This window comes from Alexandromys fortis, unplaced genomic scaffold (genome assembly GCF_014885135.2).
Source record: "Alexandromys fortis isolate MF-2015 unplaced genomic scaffold, M_Fortis_MF-2015_v1.1 scaffold_1, whole genome shotgun sequence".
Taxonomy (NCBI): Eukaryota; Metazoa; Chordata; class Mammalia; order Rodentia; family Cricetidae; genus Alexandromys; species Alexandromys fortis.
In genome coordinates this window covers 34330969-34347492 of record NW_026067927.1, presented here as the reverse complement: position 1 = coordinate 34347492, position 16524 = coordinate 34330969, and the positions used below count along the sequence as shown (strand labels likewise).

Below are 16524 nucleotides of genomic sequence, written 5' to 3'. Positions count from 1 at the left end.
CTTGCTCCCTACTGACCGGGGACCCACCTAGAGGGATGCATGATGGGAGCCTTGTCTGCTCCCTTGTGTTTTAGGCATAACTGCAAAGGCCCCTCTGATGGTGAGGACCGCTTGGTACAGGAACTGCTCCACGAACTGTCGTGGGAATGGGAAGTGGGTCCCTAATCAACCCCAAAGTGCACTGAGAAGTGGTTTATGGTTTGGATCTGAAATACCCTCCCAAAGGCTCATGCATTTGAAGGCTCGGTTCTTATACAGCAGTGTCTAGAGGCAAGACCTTTGGGAAGTGACAAGCTCATGAGGACTCTGGCTTCACTAACCCACTGGTGGCTTCTTAACTTGAAGAGAGGTGATAAGAAGAGGGACTAGCCGGAGAGAGTGGTTTGGCACACGTCCCTGGGAGTTATGCCTTGTCCCAGGCCTCTCCCCTTGGGCTTTCTGGCTTCCCTGAGTCAAGCAGTTCTTCCACAATGCCCTCCCTAGCACTAACCCTAATCTTAACCACAGGCCCACAGGAAGGAACCACGCAACGATGGACCAGATCCTCTGAAACTGTGAGCCAAAAGAAACCACTCTTCTTTGATTTTTCTGAGGCATCTTGTCAGAGCAAGAAGCTGACTCAGTGATAACCACGTGCTTCTCAGCGCACCTCGCACCACCAGTGACTGCTCCTTGCCTGCCTCTGCTGCGGAAACCCCAGTCTCTGGCTGGGGCCTCCTGTGTGAGCGATGGCTGCAGAGTCTGTGATCAGCAGTGTGGGGTGTGGAAGGACAGGTAGGCAGAGTGGCTGGTCAGCATGGATGAATGGATGGAGACCTCTGGAAAACTCCGGGTCTGGTCTACATCATCTCATCAACTTGGGTTCTAGACCCTGGCACCTCCACCCCCTGTGCCCAAGCTCTCTGCCCTTTACACATTGTTGCTGCCAGCCCAGCTCCCTCACACCAACCCCATCACGGCCTTGGAGGCCTTACAGAAGCTGTCGCCAAAACTTAGATGGCTGTTCCCCAGAGATGGCACCCTTCCCGAGCCTCCACCCAGGCTCCCAGCTGTCACTCACCCTCATTGCACACATTACCAACAAAATGCCTGCCTCCTCACCATCTGTCCCCCCGTGAGGAGGCAGCACTGGGCAGGGACTTTGCCCTTTCTCCCTCCTGCGTCACTAGTACCTAAGTAGATTTGGATGTCACCTTTGGGGAAGAAGGATAACTTTACACCCTTCATTGGTTGCTAAGAAGACACATGCAATGCCAAGCTGCAGCACAAGGGGGTGGGAGGCTCTGTGCCTCCTGCGCCCCCAGGCAGCCTCCCTCCCCTCTGAGTCTGCTTCCTCATCAGAAAAAAGAAATTGCAATCCACAAGGGAGATGCGAGCCTTGCGGGAGAAATGAAACCATCTGAAATGAGAAAATCGATGCTTTCGGAGCTGTATTTATTGCAGTGTACATACGACCACAGCCAGGGCCACTAGGAGCTCTGTGCAGCCTATGCCAGGGCTCAAAGCTACCAGGTGCACACCGCCTGGTCACCCCACATGGCTGCAGCTCCCAGCACCCCACATGGCTCCGTCGTCACGAGTGATGCTAACACAGGAGCTGAAGCTGGGCCCCAGGCTCTCGGTGCTGCCTGCAGGTCTGAGTTAAAATCTGGCTGTCTTACAAGAGCCTACAGACGTCCGGCTTCTCTGAGATTTCCGCTGCCAGTCCCACATTCCCACACCATAGCAGCAGCTACAATGGAGCAGCAGTTGGCTCCTGTGGGTGAGGGCCTGTCTCGACACAGTTCCCACTGACACAGTTCCCACTGTACCCCCCTGCACTCCCGAGCAGACCATCATCATCACCTGGCTTGCACACAGATAGTTCGTCATCACAGAAACTGTTTTTCTGCCTGGTCTCCAGCACTGATCAAAGTCAAGGCAAAGCAGGTCCCACTACTCTATCCCACTTGTTTAACTTGGACACCAGAGCTGTGACCTTTGGACCAGCCCATCCCTCCTTTTGTCCAGCACAGGGAAAAGGCAGAGAAGGGTCGCTTCACACGCGCTATCCCTTTAGGCTTATACTGCCTACGGCTGAGCTGGTTTGCTTCTAGTTTGCAAGCCTGGGTAGGTACTGAGGCGAAGGTGTAAAGGAAAGCCAGCGGCAGAAACTGTGGTGTTGAGGTGCCCTCTAGTGGCCTCAAGGCACCACTGCAGGCCATGGAGAGGGTCACCCTCACAGATACTCCCACTGGCCCTTGCTCCCATAGCTCAGCCACTCTCCTGGACATTCTGACGCCCGCCTCGGTGCCCAGCACATCTACAGTCCACCAGGCTACACCCTCTTAGGAGTGATCTCCAGCACCCCATTCTTCAGATCTTTATGCCTTTCTTGAGGCTGAAAGAGAAGCCCTGAGGTGTTCACCAGGTTGGAAAGGTCAACTCTCGGGTGCTGGGGCCAGATACCCGAGGTGAGGTGTCTGTCTCCATGTCCTGATGCAGATGACACAGACACTGAGAAGCTGGTGTGGCCACACAGCCATTCTTCGGGAGAAGCAGGGGATGCAGTCTTTAAGGCAACACACCCATTGAAAAGGCTATCTCGGGTGCATAAGTCACCCAGACCTAGGAGACCTGGCTAGGCGGTTGGGTTCAGGCCAGGGCCCTCCCTGGAGAGCTCTGAGGCTGTGCTGCCAACAGACCCTTCGGAGATGGTGAGGATAAGCCACTGTTTTTCCAAGTGCTGTTTATTGAGTAGTTTGTAGCCATCACCATGGGTGCTCCTGAGAGGCAAGGGAGAGAGAAAATTCTTGGACTCCTTCAAGAGGCCTGGACACTGAAACCAAGGCGTGCGTCTGGCGGGGCTCAAGATCACAGTAAGAAGAGGCTGGAAACAGCAGACTCCTAAACCCATCCCACAACTACACAGATACATCACACAGGAGACCAGTGTGAGTTCCCTACCCACCTGGCTACATCTTCCCATAGAGCCCTGGAAGTGGGGTGCTGACTCCAGGTGCACTCCTGAGTGTGCACACCCACACACATGAACACACCCCTCACACAGCTCTGTGGCCAACAGTCCGGTGGCTCCCCCAGCGGGCAACGCGCACCTGCTCACAAAGCCTCGGGACTCAGATCATAACAGACGCCCCGCAGGCCTGCCATTTGAGCGAAGCCGCACATCCTAGCGGCCCCCGCCAGAGGCCCATTAAACTGGGCGCGTGGCCATCACCCCTGGCAGCCTCACCAGTTGGCCTTCACTGCCTTGATGTCACTCACGAGGTTCTGGGCCAAGCAGATGCCAAATATCTGTAAGACAAACAGCAGGTAAGGGAGAGCGGAAGGCCTTATGAGAGAGGAGGGTAAGCGAGCCAAGGGCGTACCTGCAGGAGGGCGATGCCCACCAAGACCCCAGCCACCACAATCAAGTTGTCCTGCAGCCACTTCTCGAACTGGCCCACACAGCCTTTGGTGTAGATGGAGCCCTGTTGCTCAAGCTCCTGCAGAAACACAGGACCGGGCTCAGCCTGCCTGCTGCTGTGAGCCTTGGCTCCCATCTATTCCTCTTCCCAAGCCCGCCCCCACTCCAGTGTCCTCCCTGACAATGTCTGTTTCCTGGAACTCCACCACAGGGCCTAGAATCTTAGCCTGCCTCTGGTCTGAAGAGGCTTTCCCTGAGCACACAGACCTCCTCATCAGCCCCCGAGCTTGCGTGACTGCCACGTCTAACATTTACTGTCTTTCTCCCTCCTTCCCTTGAGTACAGAGACCATGCATGAGCACTGGGTCACCAAGGTCTAGAGCAATGCCAACCACAGCAGGTGCTCCACAGAGATGGGTGAGCATCCAAGACCTCAGACCCATCTGGGGCCAGTTCCACCCCATAGAAGCCCTAAGATCTACCAAGGGAGCTTATGAGAGGCCCCAAGCCACCCGTGTATCCCAGGTACCCTCAACCCTGTCCCCGCCTCTCTCACCAGTTTGAGTCGGATGTCATAGCCACACTGGGTATTGAGGACATCTTCCTGAGGGGGAGACGGACCGTTAGTATGCTAAGGGAACTGCCATGGTCTCCCTGGGTCCTGAACTACGACACTCCTCCTCCACAGAAAAGCAAACAGAAGCTTGGGTCTTGTCATGCCCATTCATCTGCAGCAAAACTCCACACTTCTCAACTCTCGTGGACACCAGTGCACACTGACACACACCTCCCACGGCTTCGGGAGCCTGCCTCCTCCCAGGGCCCCACTCACCGCAGGGTCCCTAACACAGCAGGAGAAGGGCACCCCACAGCGCTCACGGCTTGGGTTCGAGTCAGTGCAGTTGAAGTAGATATTGAGGTTCCAGTCATTGGGCCCTCGGGCACCACAGCAAGACCACTAGGAAGACAGGAGAGTCTGCTATCCAGGGGCACACACCGGTGACCAGGCCTAACCCCAGAGCCTCACCCTTCCCATCTGGGGCAAACCCAAAGCCAACAGACCAGAGTCCACAAGACTTGGAGTAGGTTGGTGACTCTGAAAGGTGGGACACAGCATGAAGGCTGTGGCTTCCTCATGAGGGGCAGAAGCAAGAGCAAGTCCTGAGGGGACAAAGGTACTATAGACCCTCGTGTCTACACTGGGAAGACTACAGACCCTCGTGTCTACACTGGGAGGTACTATAGACCCTCGTGTCTACACTGGGAAGCACTATAGACCCTTGTGTCTACACCGGGAGGCACTATAGACCCTTGTGTCTACACACTGAATCCCTCCACACTTGCCTCAGGAATTTTGCAACCCTACACTGCAGGGACAGGAGAGGAACCCAGCCAGCTTTTCCATCCCAACCCACTCCACAAATGCCTGCTGGTCTCATGCTAGAGACACACATCCCTCCCCAGGATATCCTTGCTAACCTTCCCAGATGTGGCCATGGCCACCACAGGCCTGCAGCACGTAACAATGCAGCCCTAAGTAAACGGTTCCAACTGCTGAGAAGCTGGCTGTGAGGGCCGGGAAGGCTCCAGGATGAGCAAGAGCCGGCCTAGTGACAGACACAGGCTCCCATGACGCCTGCCATGTGGCTGTGTGTGCAGCTCTCAGACACAGCCGAGCCAGCACCTGTCCATCACCTGCTAAGTGCCTGCTGTCCCTGCTGCGGAACAGTCTTGTCCTTCACACCACCCAGCGACTCCTTCCCCTCTCCCTCCCCTCTTCCCTGCCCTGCCCCCATAGCCCTGTTCTTCTGTATGTTCACCACCACCTCCCCCACCACACTGCCATCATGAAGGGAACAGGCTGCACATTTTAAAAACCCTGAATCTCCCCGCACCTGGCTCAGGGCCTGTCCCAGTTCCATACTGAATAGAGAAAAGAAAGAACACGGGAACTTCGGGCTACATGACTGCTTCTGCCCTTGGGCAGCTCCAAGGTACTGCTGAGTCCCAGAACCAAATCTTATGAAGGTGACTGGGTGTGACAGGGTGCACCCTAAGGAACTGTGAGGACTCGGATGTACGAACTCGTCATTACAGAGAGTGCACAGCACCGGGTGAGCAGAGGCAGCTATGCTCCAGCTGGAGAGACAGATCAGTGGTTAGAGAACTGGCTGTTCTTCCCCAGGACACAGGTTCAATTCCCAGCACAGTGACTCACCAACTGTAACTCTAGTTCCAAGGATCTAATGCCATCTCCCAGCCTCTACAGGTATCACACACACACGGTGCACATACATGTACATATATGTACATACACAGAAAAATAATAAAACTGAAAAAAGAAACTAAGCCATTATGTTGCTAGATTTGCTCTGATGTCTGCACAAGGACAAAACCATCCAGCAATGCATTTCTTAGAGTCCCTGTCACCAAACCTAAGTGGCTACACTGGAAGTGAAAGGGGGCTGGCAGGTGTATGTCGTGCAAACTCTGAGGCTCAGTAATGGGCACCAGCAACACAGCCTCCGTAGATAGTCTGGGCCCAGACTGAGAAGAAAGAGACCTGCCCTGTATGTTCCTCCTCTGGCCGCAGTTTCATGCTCCTGTGTCCCTAAAGGGCTAGGCACAAGGAAGCCTGGGGATTAAGCAGGAGCTGGCTTCTCCTGGGACAGGGGCTCTCTAGGTTCCTTCCCTGGCATCTGCTGGCCTGAGTAGCTGAGGAAGTCGTCCGTGCACGCAGAGAATTTGCTCCCTCTCTTGTGTGCCCATCAGGGACTGCTTGCACAGGACCCAGGATGGAAATCACACTCACATATTCCTGAGCAAAGTCGATAAGGTTCTGAAGGTCAATATCGTCCCGGTAGGCTTTGACATTGCTGTTGATGAAGAGATTGAGTTGGTCTCGAATCCAGTCCTTGAAGACAAAGGCCAGGATCCCTGTCGCCAGCTCCAGGAAGAAGATGAGGCCGAGGAACACAGAGAACTGGGTTGGGGACATACAAATGGTAGGCATTGGAGAGGCAGGACTCCGGGGACTCCACAGGCAAGAGCTCCCCACTTGCTTTGCTAGACCTAAGGGAGCCACTGTCTCCAGTCTCTACCCACTATTATTCGGGTGCTGTCTCCTCCCAGTCCTGCAGCAGGGAACCCAGAGAGAGCCCTGTGTGTGCTAGGCAAGTGCTCTATCACCGAGCTTGCTCCCTCCCTTTATAAATACTGTTTTGTATCGACAAAAGGCAGCGTGGTTTTCCCTGTGCCTTGTCTGGCCACCACACCTAGGAGAGAACTGAATGGAAAGAGCTCAGGGGGCCCCAGTGTTGGCTGGGGTGGAGAGACACTTACGAACTGAAGCAGGAAGGTGTTTTCCCGGAGGGCCCCAATACAGCCAGCGAAGCCCAGCACCGACATGACACCCCCAACCACCACAAACAGCCACACGGGGTCAAGGCCACCTAGATCTGTCAGCGCTGAGATGTTGGAGAGAACGCCCTGCAGTGGGGGAGTGGACCAGTGAGGGAGTGACTCTCCTCTCAGCTTGCCCCTAGGTCCCACTCTCTTACCTTCTCGCCCCAGGCCCAGAGGCCGATGGCCAGGAACAGGGCTCCCAGCACCTGCAAAAGCAGCCAGAGGTCAGAGCTGGACACCAGACCAGGACTGACTCTCCCTTACACGCCCTCCTGTGAATGGGACTTGGTGGTGCATCTACCCAGGATACCTTCAGAGAGTCTTTTCCATAGGCTAGTTAGAGGAACTGAAGCCACCACCCCAATCCTCAGACTGGACTTCAGCCCCTTCCTGGACTCTCCACATAGAGTAGAATTCCGCTGAGAGGTCCCCCTGGCTCAGAAAGCATCTGGTCCCAGATATACTTGTGTCTTTGTTTTGGTTTTTTTTTTTTTTTCTTTTTTTGAGAAAGGGGCTCAATGTAGTCAAGATTGGCCTCCAATTCACGATGTAGCTGAAGATGACCCCAGGATCTTAGCCTTTTCTGGATGTTCTATCCAGAACCTTCTCTCTGTCTCATGCCTCCTTGACACTCAAACCCCAGTTGAAGCCCACCACTCTCTCCAGCCACCTGGATATCTGTTTATCTGTTTAATGTTTCCTCTCTATAGGGATCAGCCACATGGGGCCAAGAGCTCACAGGGCCAACAGCTGCCTGGGACCCCGATATATCTAAAACAGGAGGGGAGATGTGAGGATGGAGCCAGGGGAATGCCAGTGTCCCAACAGGCTGAAATGACTATGGAGAGGAAGGAAAACAGGAGGTTAAGGCTGGACCGTGGTGTGAAGGGCAAAATAGGGCAGATGGAGACCAAGCAGGAGGCTGGGAAAGTTAGAAAAAGAGCAAGAGGAGGAATGGGGTTGGTTTGAACAAGGAGATGTTTGGCGGAAACAAAACGTTAAACTGGTCTCTTGTCCAAAGATGAGATAAATCAGATGGGGGGGGGGGGCAGAGAAGTGACGTTGGAAGGCATTTCCAGGGAGAATCCAGCAGTGGATAGAACCCAGGACCAGGCAAGGAAAGGGTGGACAGAGGTGGAGACTGGATAGTCTCACTCTACTCTAATGGTGTGTCCTCCTCAAAGACTGCGTGTCCAGGGAGTGGCCCAGGGTCAGGGGTGAGAGGTAGCTGGCCTTGGCAGTCACGGCTCTCCAAGCCAGGAACTGAAGCAAGATGATGAGAAGATTGAGGTGATGAAGGGAACACAGGCTGCCCAGATGAAGAACCTGTAGCCGGTGTTCCGATGGCATAGGTGGAGCCGGAAGAGTGGTAGAGACCTCTAATCCCCACACTTGGGAGACGGGACATCAGGAATTCAAGGGTCCAGACCCCTCCCCATATCCAGGTCCTCCGTCACCCTTCCATATACCCACAGTCAGCTAGATCTGACCTAGTTCTGCTCTGAAGCTCCACACTGCCCAAGCACAGGACCTCAGTGTTCTGCCCACCTCCACTCCCCTGCCCAGACCTCAGAACAAAGCCAGGACCATCATATTTGCCAAACAACAGAAACACACTCAGGTGCCTCTCCAGTCACTCAGCAAATGACTTAACCTCTTGGCGCTAGTCATTCAGCCCCCCCCCCCCCGTAAACTACAGATAATAATAAGGTAGTGGGGAGACTGTGCCTCATTAGAACTTCAACATGAAACTCGCTATGATGGCTCACACCATAAATCCCAGCATTCAGGAAGCTCACAAGGGAAAACTGCAGCAAATTCCGGGCCAGGACGGGCTTTTGTTGTTGACGTTCCAACAACAAAAACCATTATTTAACAACCAAGAAAGACAAACTCCAATGCCACTCACTCCCAGGTTGGAAAGCGGAGGCCCAGGGAGTAAAGGTGGCTTGCCCCAAGGCCTCCGGGCAAGGCCTGTTACACTCAGGCCCTCTGACTTCCAGGGCAGTGTTTCCCGCAGCTGCCCAAACCCTCCAGAGCAGAAGGCTGCTGTGATCCAAGGCACCCACCACAGGGCAAAACCGGCAGCACGTGGGTGGAAAGAGTCCTTGAATCCTGCTGGAAACAAGTTGGAAAGGCCTGGCGAGGAGAGCACGCAGAGCCCGCTTTGGCAATAGGAGGGGGAGGAAGAAAAGAAAGATGACTTGGCAGGGACCGGATACAGATGCCACCCAGGAAGGAAGCCTCTGTTCCCGCAGCAATGGAATGCTGAATTCTGTTCCCAAGGGACAGCTCCCTGCTCTCAACCAGAGCTACTGTCTGCAGTCCCAGAGGCCTTGCTTGGCTTTTGTCACTTCCTGCCCTCCTGGTTCACAAGCTCTTAGTCTGTGGAAATAGACTGGGAATAGGACCCAACCTCAGGAACCTCACACACCCTGCCGGTAGCTGGAGTGGCCAGGAGGCGGGGCGGGGCTCATCCAGCAACTACCGCGCCCCTGCAGTCTTCCGGCAAACGCCGCCCCCTTTTTCACCCAAACTTAGGGCTGCAACGCGAGACTCCCAAGCCCCCACCCCCCTGGGAGTGGGTCCCGCCCCTCAGTAATCCCAGTAGCTCCCAGAGAGTAGTATTTGGGGACTGGAAATCGGGGTGGAAGGGATCGGGATCAGTCCCCGGTCGCAAGCTCCTGAGAAGGGTCTCCCCCCCCCCCGCCCAGAAACTGAGGCTGCCTCGTCCCCCTCCCCAGCGCAGGGCGCGAAGCGGACCCCGCGCTCACCCAGAAGACAATGTTGAAGCCAAACAAGAAGTATTTCCCGCAGCAGCCGACTTCAGGGTCCTGGAAATGCTGGTGCTTGCCGGGCATGGTGAGTGCTGACCCGCCGCCCCGAGAACCGGAGCCGGGGATGGGCTCAGCCCTCTGCGGGCGGCCCAGACCTGGAGCCGCCCGGGCCTAGCCCGGCGGCTGCGGCTTCATGGCCAAGGCCACACAGAGAGCCGGCTGCCCCGCCCGCCTTGGCGCCGCCCCTGGCGCTGGGACCGCCACACCCGGAGTGCGGTGCCCTCATCCGACCCCGCCTCCCTACACAGCGTCCCGGTCCCGCCCACGGAGTCAGCCCACGCCCCTCCCCAGCGGGGCTGTCTTCACGGAGCTCCGCCCACGCCCCCGTCCCAGCCAGGGTGTGTCCTCCCGGAGCTCCGCCCACGCTCACGACTCCGCCCCCAGCCGAGCTTAAGTGATCCCTGACTCTGTCCATTCCCACCCGCCGTCCTCCAGAAGCCACGCCCACGCCACGCCCAAGACTGCCCCTAGCCAACCACTGATCGCCCCCCCACCAACTCGGGTTCTGCCTCTGACCTGCCCAGACTCCGCCCCCAACCGGCCTTGGGCCTTCTGATCTCCACCCTAGTCAGCCTCAGTTCTGAACCTTGCTTCTTCTTGGAGCCACGCCCCCCCATACTTCGTTCACCGCCCCCTCCACTCCATCCAGCCGGCCTCACCCCTCCAAGAACCTGTTTCTGGGCCATGCTCTGGCTACACCTCCAGCCAGACCAACCCCACCTCTGAGGAGCCCCCAACTCTCCATCTCCCTCCGACCTGCCATTGCAGCAATGGCCTCATTTCTCCAGAGGCTCGAGATGAGCCAACCGGCAGCCTTGGTGACCCAAGTGAGAAGACCCTGGGCCTCCAGTCGGAGGCTCAGAACCAGTGGCGTCCATCTCCAGGGATGAGCGGTTGGAGAGGGCGGCACCCGTGAATACTGCCGAGCATCTACACAGTGGATGGCGCCCCTGGGGTGCCTGCCGTGCCTGTTCCTATCATAGCTCCTTCCCACCCCAACTCGGGCTTTCTCTGGTTTCCTTGGTACGTGGGACTCACTGGAGTCCTGTTGAAGCAGGATGGGCCAGATCCATGGTTAGGGAACCCTGGATCCTAAATATTTAGATTCCACATTTATTCCAGTTTATTGAGAACAGATACAAAAGGTTCATTAGCCCCAAGTGGACCCCTTCTAAACCACGGAGAGGCCCAAACACCACCAGTAGTTTCTTCACGGTGTTAGGGTTTATCACTCCTCCACTTCAGCCTTGCCCTCGGGCAGGAGACACACAACCCACTGCACTCTTATCCCATCGTGAGAGAACTGGGAGGCTTTCTCAGTTCCCAGAGCCTGCCTGTCTTCACAAATGCCAGTGTTTGCCCTCTAACCTACTCCAGTAGTGGGGGTACAGCGGGTAGGAAGGGCAGCCGATGCGAGGACCAAGTCACGACTGGTGTAGGGAAAGGACAGGGTTTAGGATGGGCACCCAAACTGCAAAGCAATGCTCACCAAAAAACCTGAACTACTTTTAACAACAGTGGCCGAGAGCCTTTTTCCAAGACAGAAGAGCCTGCCTCAGCTCACCCAGTCCCTTTTCCTGACAGGCACAGAGAAGTGTTGGCCACAGGATTCTCCTGTCCTCATTTGACGGGGTAGAGCCAGGACTTGGCTTCACCCTGCCTTTGCCAAATGGCCACACAGAGAGCTAGGGGTCAAGTGTGGTTTATAAACACTGGCCAGCTGCCACAGGCCTGGGCCTAACAAATGGGGAAGGAGTCTTTCATGAACCCAGACACAATGGGGAGCTCAGCTCCTGTAACCCCGGTTATTAAGGCTGGAGCGGAAGGATGTCATAAGCCCATAAATAGGAGGCTAACCTGGGCAACATAGTGAGAGCTTATCTAAGGGGTGGGGGTGCATATGTGTATTCCGAGACAGGTAAAGAGCCAAGCTGTCTGCCCCGCTATCCACAGGGCACACTTCCCTGTGCACCAAACTGCAGGAGGAGGGTGTCCCAGGACCGGTGACTGAGGTCGGTGTCACACCACAAACTTGTTCTTGGCTAAAGAATTGCTCTTGGCAGCAGTGTCTGCATGGGCCTGGTACCCGATGATGGTCTTCGTAGAGAGGCCCAGACGCTCTTTGTATATGTGACTGGAGGGGGAGATGGGAAAGACGGCCGACATCATCTAGGCCAAGCTATCTTGTTCAGCGACCACCCTGGTTCCAGCCACAGCCTCGCCTACTCATAAAGACCAGCCACCCACAGAACCCTTCAGTGACAATGAAGGCTTTAGTTAAAATGGTTTGGATCTACACTCCTAGTACAGAGGGTTCCAGAGGTCTCCCTTGCAGGCCAAGCCACCAACCATCCCGGCTCCAGAACCCATGCAGACAGGGCTCTCTCTCACCCAATATGCATGACTCCTGCTTGGTTCTCTGCCTCGCTTGTCCACACAGCAATCTTGTCCCCCTTGGTGCGGATGTTGACAACGGCTCCACACACCTCCTGGCTGAATTCCTCGAAACTCTCCCCCAGCAGACACAGCAACTGGGCCCAGAGGGGGAATGGTAAGGGTCCACCCTACCAGCTTTGAGACCACTTCCCCCTGGAGGCCCACACCGGCAACCCTTTCCACCACTCACTGTCTCCAACCACAGACGGTCCAGTTCCGTGTGGCGCTGTTGTCTAGCAAGACTGAGCAGCCAGCGGCCACCCCGCTTGTTCCTGTAGTCTTCCCACATGGGCTGGATGCCATCCTGTGAGGAATGGCAGATCAACTGCCTCTTTTTGTTTTAAGGGAAGTGGGCACCAAACTCTCTTGGCATATAGCCTTGTCTGCTCTGTACCCAGGCCTTAACTAGGCCTGCTTCTCTTACCTACATACCGTCTGCACAAGCAGGTGCTGTTACCAATCACTCAGCCTCCCACACAGGCCCCTTCCAAAACCCCACAAGCCGCTGAGCCTCACTGTTGCCACCTTTTGTAACCTTCTCTGTGCGCTTGTCACCTTTACTGAACAGGGTGCCTCTGGGTCAGAATTTCTGTAGACTAGGCTAAACATTCCAGGCTTGGCTCTGTGGTCCCTAGACCTTGCTGGGCAGAAGACACCCAGAGAAATCTCTAAATGCTGATGGTAGTGCCTCCAAGATGAGACTGGACTGGACATAAGGAATGCTCCCAGCCACACACACACACACAATGTTGATGTTCATGCTAGTTAGAAGCCAGGCCAATAGCCTCGACTCCATCCTCGAGACTCTCTTCCCTCCAGACTCGAGCATCTGCGCACGCCACCTTCATCCATGAAGGGAAAACCGTGGACTCTGTCCCCTGAGCAGAGCCTACCTTGAACAGAGCATAGTCACAGCCGGAAGAGAGCTTGCTGGCCAGCTTGATGTGTCTGTACGTCCTGGAAAGACCCCACACAGAGTTCAAGGCTTTGTAGCACGCGGTTCACCTGAGCCTGACTTTCCAGCTCCTCACCAGACCTAACTTCCCATCACCTGCTTCTTTCTTCCCAGGACCTCCCCACCCCCACACACACCACCAGGGCCCTGCTGCCTAGAATCCCTTCTCTGGGAACCTGACCCATCTGAGAAAGCCTGAGGAAGTCCACCCTAGTAGGGCGTTCTAGCTTGGCCTCCTTCTTGGGTTTGTGTGGCCTCCCTCCACTCTCTTCTCTGGCATATAAATTCTTAAGCATCAGCCTAATCCTTACCATGGCTGAGCCAGCTTTCCACACAGAAAGGAACCTGGTCAGGGCCCCAAAGCCACAGAGTAGCAGGGTTCTCTCCTGCTTCTCCCTGGCCTGAGGTTCCCCCTAAACCCCTAGACGCTTTGGGGCGGGTCATGGTCTGTCTAGAGCCTACCAACCCCCAGCTCCCAGCAAATGTTGACAGCCCCTGAAAAGGTGGCAGACTATGATTCCTCTGACTCCCAGCTTAGAGCCCCCCAGGGCACTCACGCCCAGAAGTCCTCCACAGTGTTAAACTTAGTGACTGGCTGCAGATTTTCCTGCCAGGGTCGGCTCCGGTCATTCCTGAAGAACCACAGAACCCATCTGGGGAATGAGGAGAGAGGAGAGTCAAGACCCCAGATGTCACCCCTGCAGTACCTGACTGGGTTAACAAGCTTGTAAGATAGGGGGTGAGACTTGGGACATAGTCCCCAAAGGTATGGGAAGTCAGTTATCCCTGCAGCCTGGATGAGAGGATATTTTAAAATCCACCAAGGGCTGGAGAGATGGCTCAGAGGTTAAGAGCACTGGTCGCTCTTCCAGAGGTCCTGAGTTCAATTCCCAGCACCCTCATGGTGGCTCACAACCATCTATAATGGAATCTGACGCCCTCTTCTGGTGTGCAGACTTACAGGAAGACAGAACACTCATATACATAAATTAAAAAATATTTTTTAAAAAAGCCCACTGCGTGGGAGGCAGGATCCAAGGGTCTCGGGCAGCTCAAGTGATACAGACGCTGGGGGTCTCTGTGGCCTCCCTACCTATAATGCAGGGGGTGCTTCTCTCTGTGGGCTTTCCTCCTCGGAGTCAGGAGTGCAGGAGGGTCTCCGGTGTCTTCTGCTGGGAGGACCTTCACCGCTGCTTCTGATGGCTTTTCTTTCTCCACCTCCTCTTTCCACTTGTGCTCCTCACCGTCAGCGCTCATTGTCTGACCAGAGAAAAGAACGGCAGTGAGCCAGAGCTGGGGAGCTGGGGCCGCACCCCTTTAATCCCAGCTCTCGGGAGACAGAGGCAGGTGGATCTCTGTGAGTTCGAGGCCAGCTTGGCCTACAGAGCAAGTTCCAGGACAGCCAGGGCGGGCTACACAGAGAAACCTTGTCTTTAAAAATTTAAAAAAAAAAAAATCCTTTTTTTTGGATCCATAAGCCCCGGTTCTGGCTGACCGACCCCTCTCCTCTACCTATGTTTTTTACCCCAGCTAGCCAGTGGGTCTGGGATAGGCAGGTAGGTAGACTCACAGCGTCGGGGGTAGCCATGGCAAAGCTCTACCAGCAGCTAAAAGGTCACAGGGCCTTGCTTTTAACCCAGCAGAGAGCCCAGTCCCACCTGGGCAGCCAGGTGGGCGGAGGAGCTTGTGGGGTGGGGGTGGGGTGGGATGGGATAGGGGTTGACCAGAATCCTTCTCTTAGAAGGTAAGTGCTCATCACTCTGCACAGCTGTGACAAGAAAAACCCATCCTCAGGCAGCAGGTGGGGACTCAGAGAATTGAGTCAGAGTCGATATTTGGGGTCTGCTCTTAGGGTATTTGGGACTTACTGAGCGAAAGCTGACTGTGAAGTAGGCTGTTGTACAGGTGACAGAGGTAGCAACTCTTCCATAGCACACCCCCCAAAACACACACACACACACCCTGGTTCCGTTTACACCTTCAGTTTGTGCCTTCACTATCATCCAGTGACATTTATCTGGCTCTAGAAGCAGCTGAGATTTTTGTAAAGCAGTAATCACTGAACGGGGTAGCACATGCCTGCAATCCTAGCATCTGGGTGGTAGAAGCAGGGTGGTCAGGAGTTCAAGGCCAGTTTCAAATACTGAGGGAGTCTGAGACCTGCCTGAGCTATAAGAAAGCCTGCCTCAACCAAACAGAAGAGTAGCCATTTGCTTATGTTTAGAGACTGGCAGACTTTTGTATTAAAAGCCACACTGCTGATTTGTCCTGAGTGGTTGGAGGGTTTGGTACCCTGAGGCGCTCCACTTTGTAGGGCCCCCATCCACTGTGTCCTCCTTGCCTCCTGCCGAGAACACTCACCTGGACATCCCTGGTGAGGCCCAGGGCCACAGTCATCCAGCAAGTGTTCAAGTCCTTCCCTGCACTGATCCGAATTACTGAAGCCATGGAGCCTCACCCCCCCATCCCCCACTTTGCAGATCAGGAGGTCAATACATGACTCAGAGCTTGCACGTGAGGCTCCAGAGAATGAGGCCTGGCTCACTGCTCAATTGATGTCAGGTGAAAGCTCTGCCTGGGCAGGGAGGGGACCAACTGAGGAGAGAGAAGAGACTAGAAGCTAAGCCTTCACAGAAGGGGCAGGGTGGAATGCTCGGCTGGAGGCTGACAATCTGTTGACAACCCACACCTATAACCACACCATGGTACTTGGGGCGCGAGGCTAGGAACACTGTTGACAACCCACACCTATAACCACACCACAGTATTTGGGGCACGAGGCTAGGAACACTGTTGACAACCCACACCTATAACCACACCACGGTACTTGGGGCGCGAGGCTAGGTCCTGGCACACAATAATGGGCACCAAATGGGTGGGTGGAGCTGAGCAGCCCTGGGTTCCAGCCCCAGCACCATTTTTTTAAGCTGTACCCTCTGTGCCAGGGTCTGGTGGGAACAGGACTCATCTGTGCCCTTGAGTACAGACCTCAGTACTCACACCGGCCAAGCTTCTGCCAGAAAGGAGCAAGAGCTGGGCTGGGAGGAGAAAGTCTAGGATCTGACCCGGGCCTTAGAGAGGTGTGGGGTTTGTATGCATGGACCAGAACTGGCTGTTAGGGGCTAACACCATGACTCAGCAGGTAAAGGCATTTGCCTCTAATCTGAGGACTGACAGTCCCAGCAACCTGCAAGGTGGGAGAAGGTCAGCCCCCTTAAATTGTCTTCTGATCTCTACAGGATGGTGTGCACACGTGCACGCACACCCACATGTGCACATACACACTTTAATCTTTATTTTTATTTAAAGACAACTGGATCCTGCCCTCCAAGTTTCCGGTTGCTTAGATATAAGTTCAACCTGAATTTCTGATTGGTTCATTTGGGCTCACACTTCAGAAGGTCCAGTCCTTTGCATCTGAGAGGCATGGCCCACACTTTCATGGACTGGAAGCAGCGGAAGGGGAACATGGGTGCTGTGGGATA

General features: G+C 55.1%; 2 protein-coding genes across 2 annotated transcripts; both read right to left on the bottom strand.

Annotated features, from left to right (window-relative positions):
* Positions 1 to 1423: 1423 nt before the first annotated feature.
* Tspan17 (tetraspanin 17) lies at positions 1424 to 10044 on the bottom strand. Its single transcript, XM_050144206.1, has 9 exons — positions 9586 to 10044; positions 6967 to 7017; positions 6749 to 6895; positions 6219 to 6389; positions 4239 to 4364; positions 3963 to 4010; positions 3369 to 3485; positions 3233 to 3294; positions 1424 to 2765 (listed from the first exon to the last, which is right to left on the bottom strand). Exons 1-9 carry the CDS (start codon positions 9670 to 9672, stop codon positions 2621 to 2623), a joined length of 954 nt encoding a protein of 317 aa, XP_050000163.1. The 5' UTR covers positions 9673 to 10044; the 3' UTR covers positions 1424 to 2620.
* Positions 10045 to 10824: 780 nt separating this feature from the next.
* Positions 10825 to 14628, bottom strand: Eif4e1b (eukaryotic translation initiation factor 4E family member 1B). Its single transcript, XM_050144207.1, has 7 exons — positions 14610 to 14628; positions 14133 to 14299; positions 13597 to 13692; positions 12978 to 13041; positions 12275 to 12388; positions 12040 to 12179; positions 10825 to 11782 (listed from the first exon to the last, which is right to left on the bottom strand). Exons 1-7 carry the CDS (start codon positions 14625 to 14627, stop codon positions 11668 to 11670), a joined length of 714 nt encoding a protein of 237 aa, XP_050000164.1. The 5' UTR covers position 14628; the 3' UTR covers positions 10825 to 11667.
* Positions 14629 to 16524: the final 1896 nt, after the last annotated feature.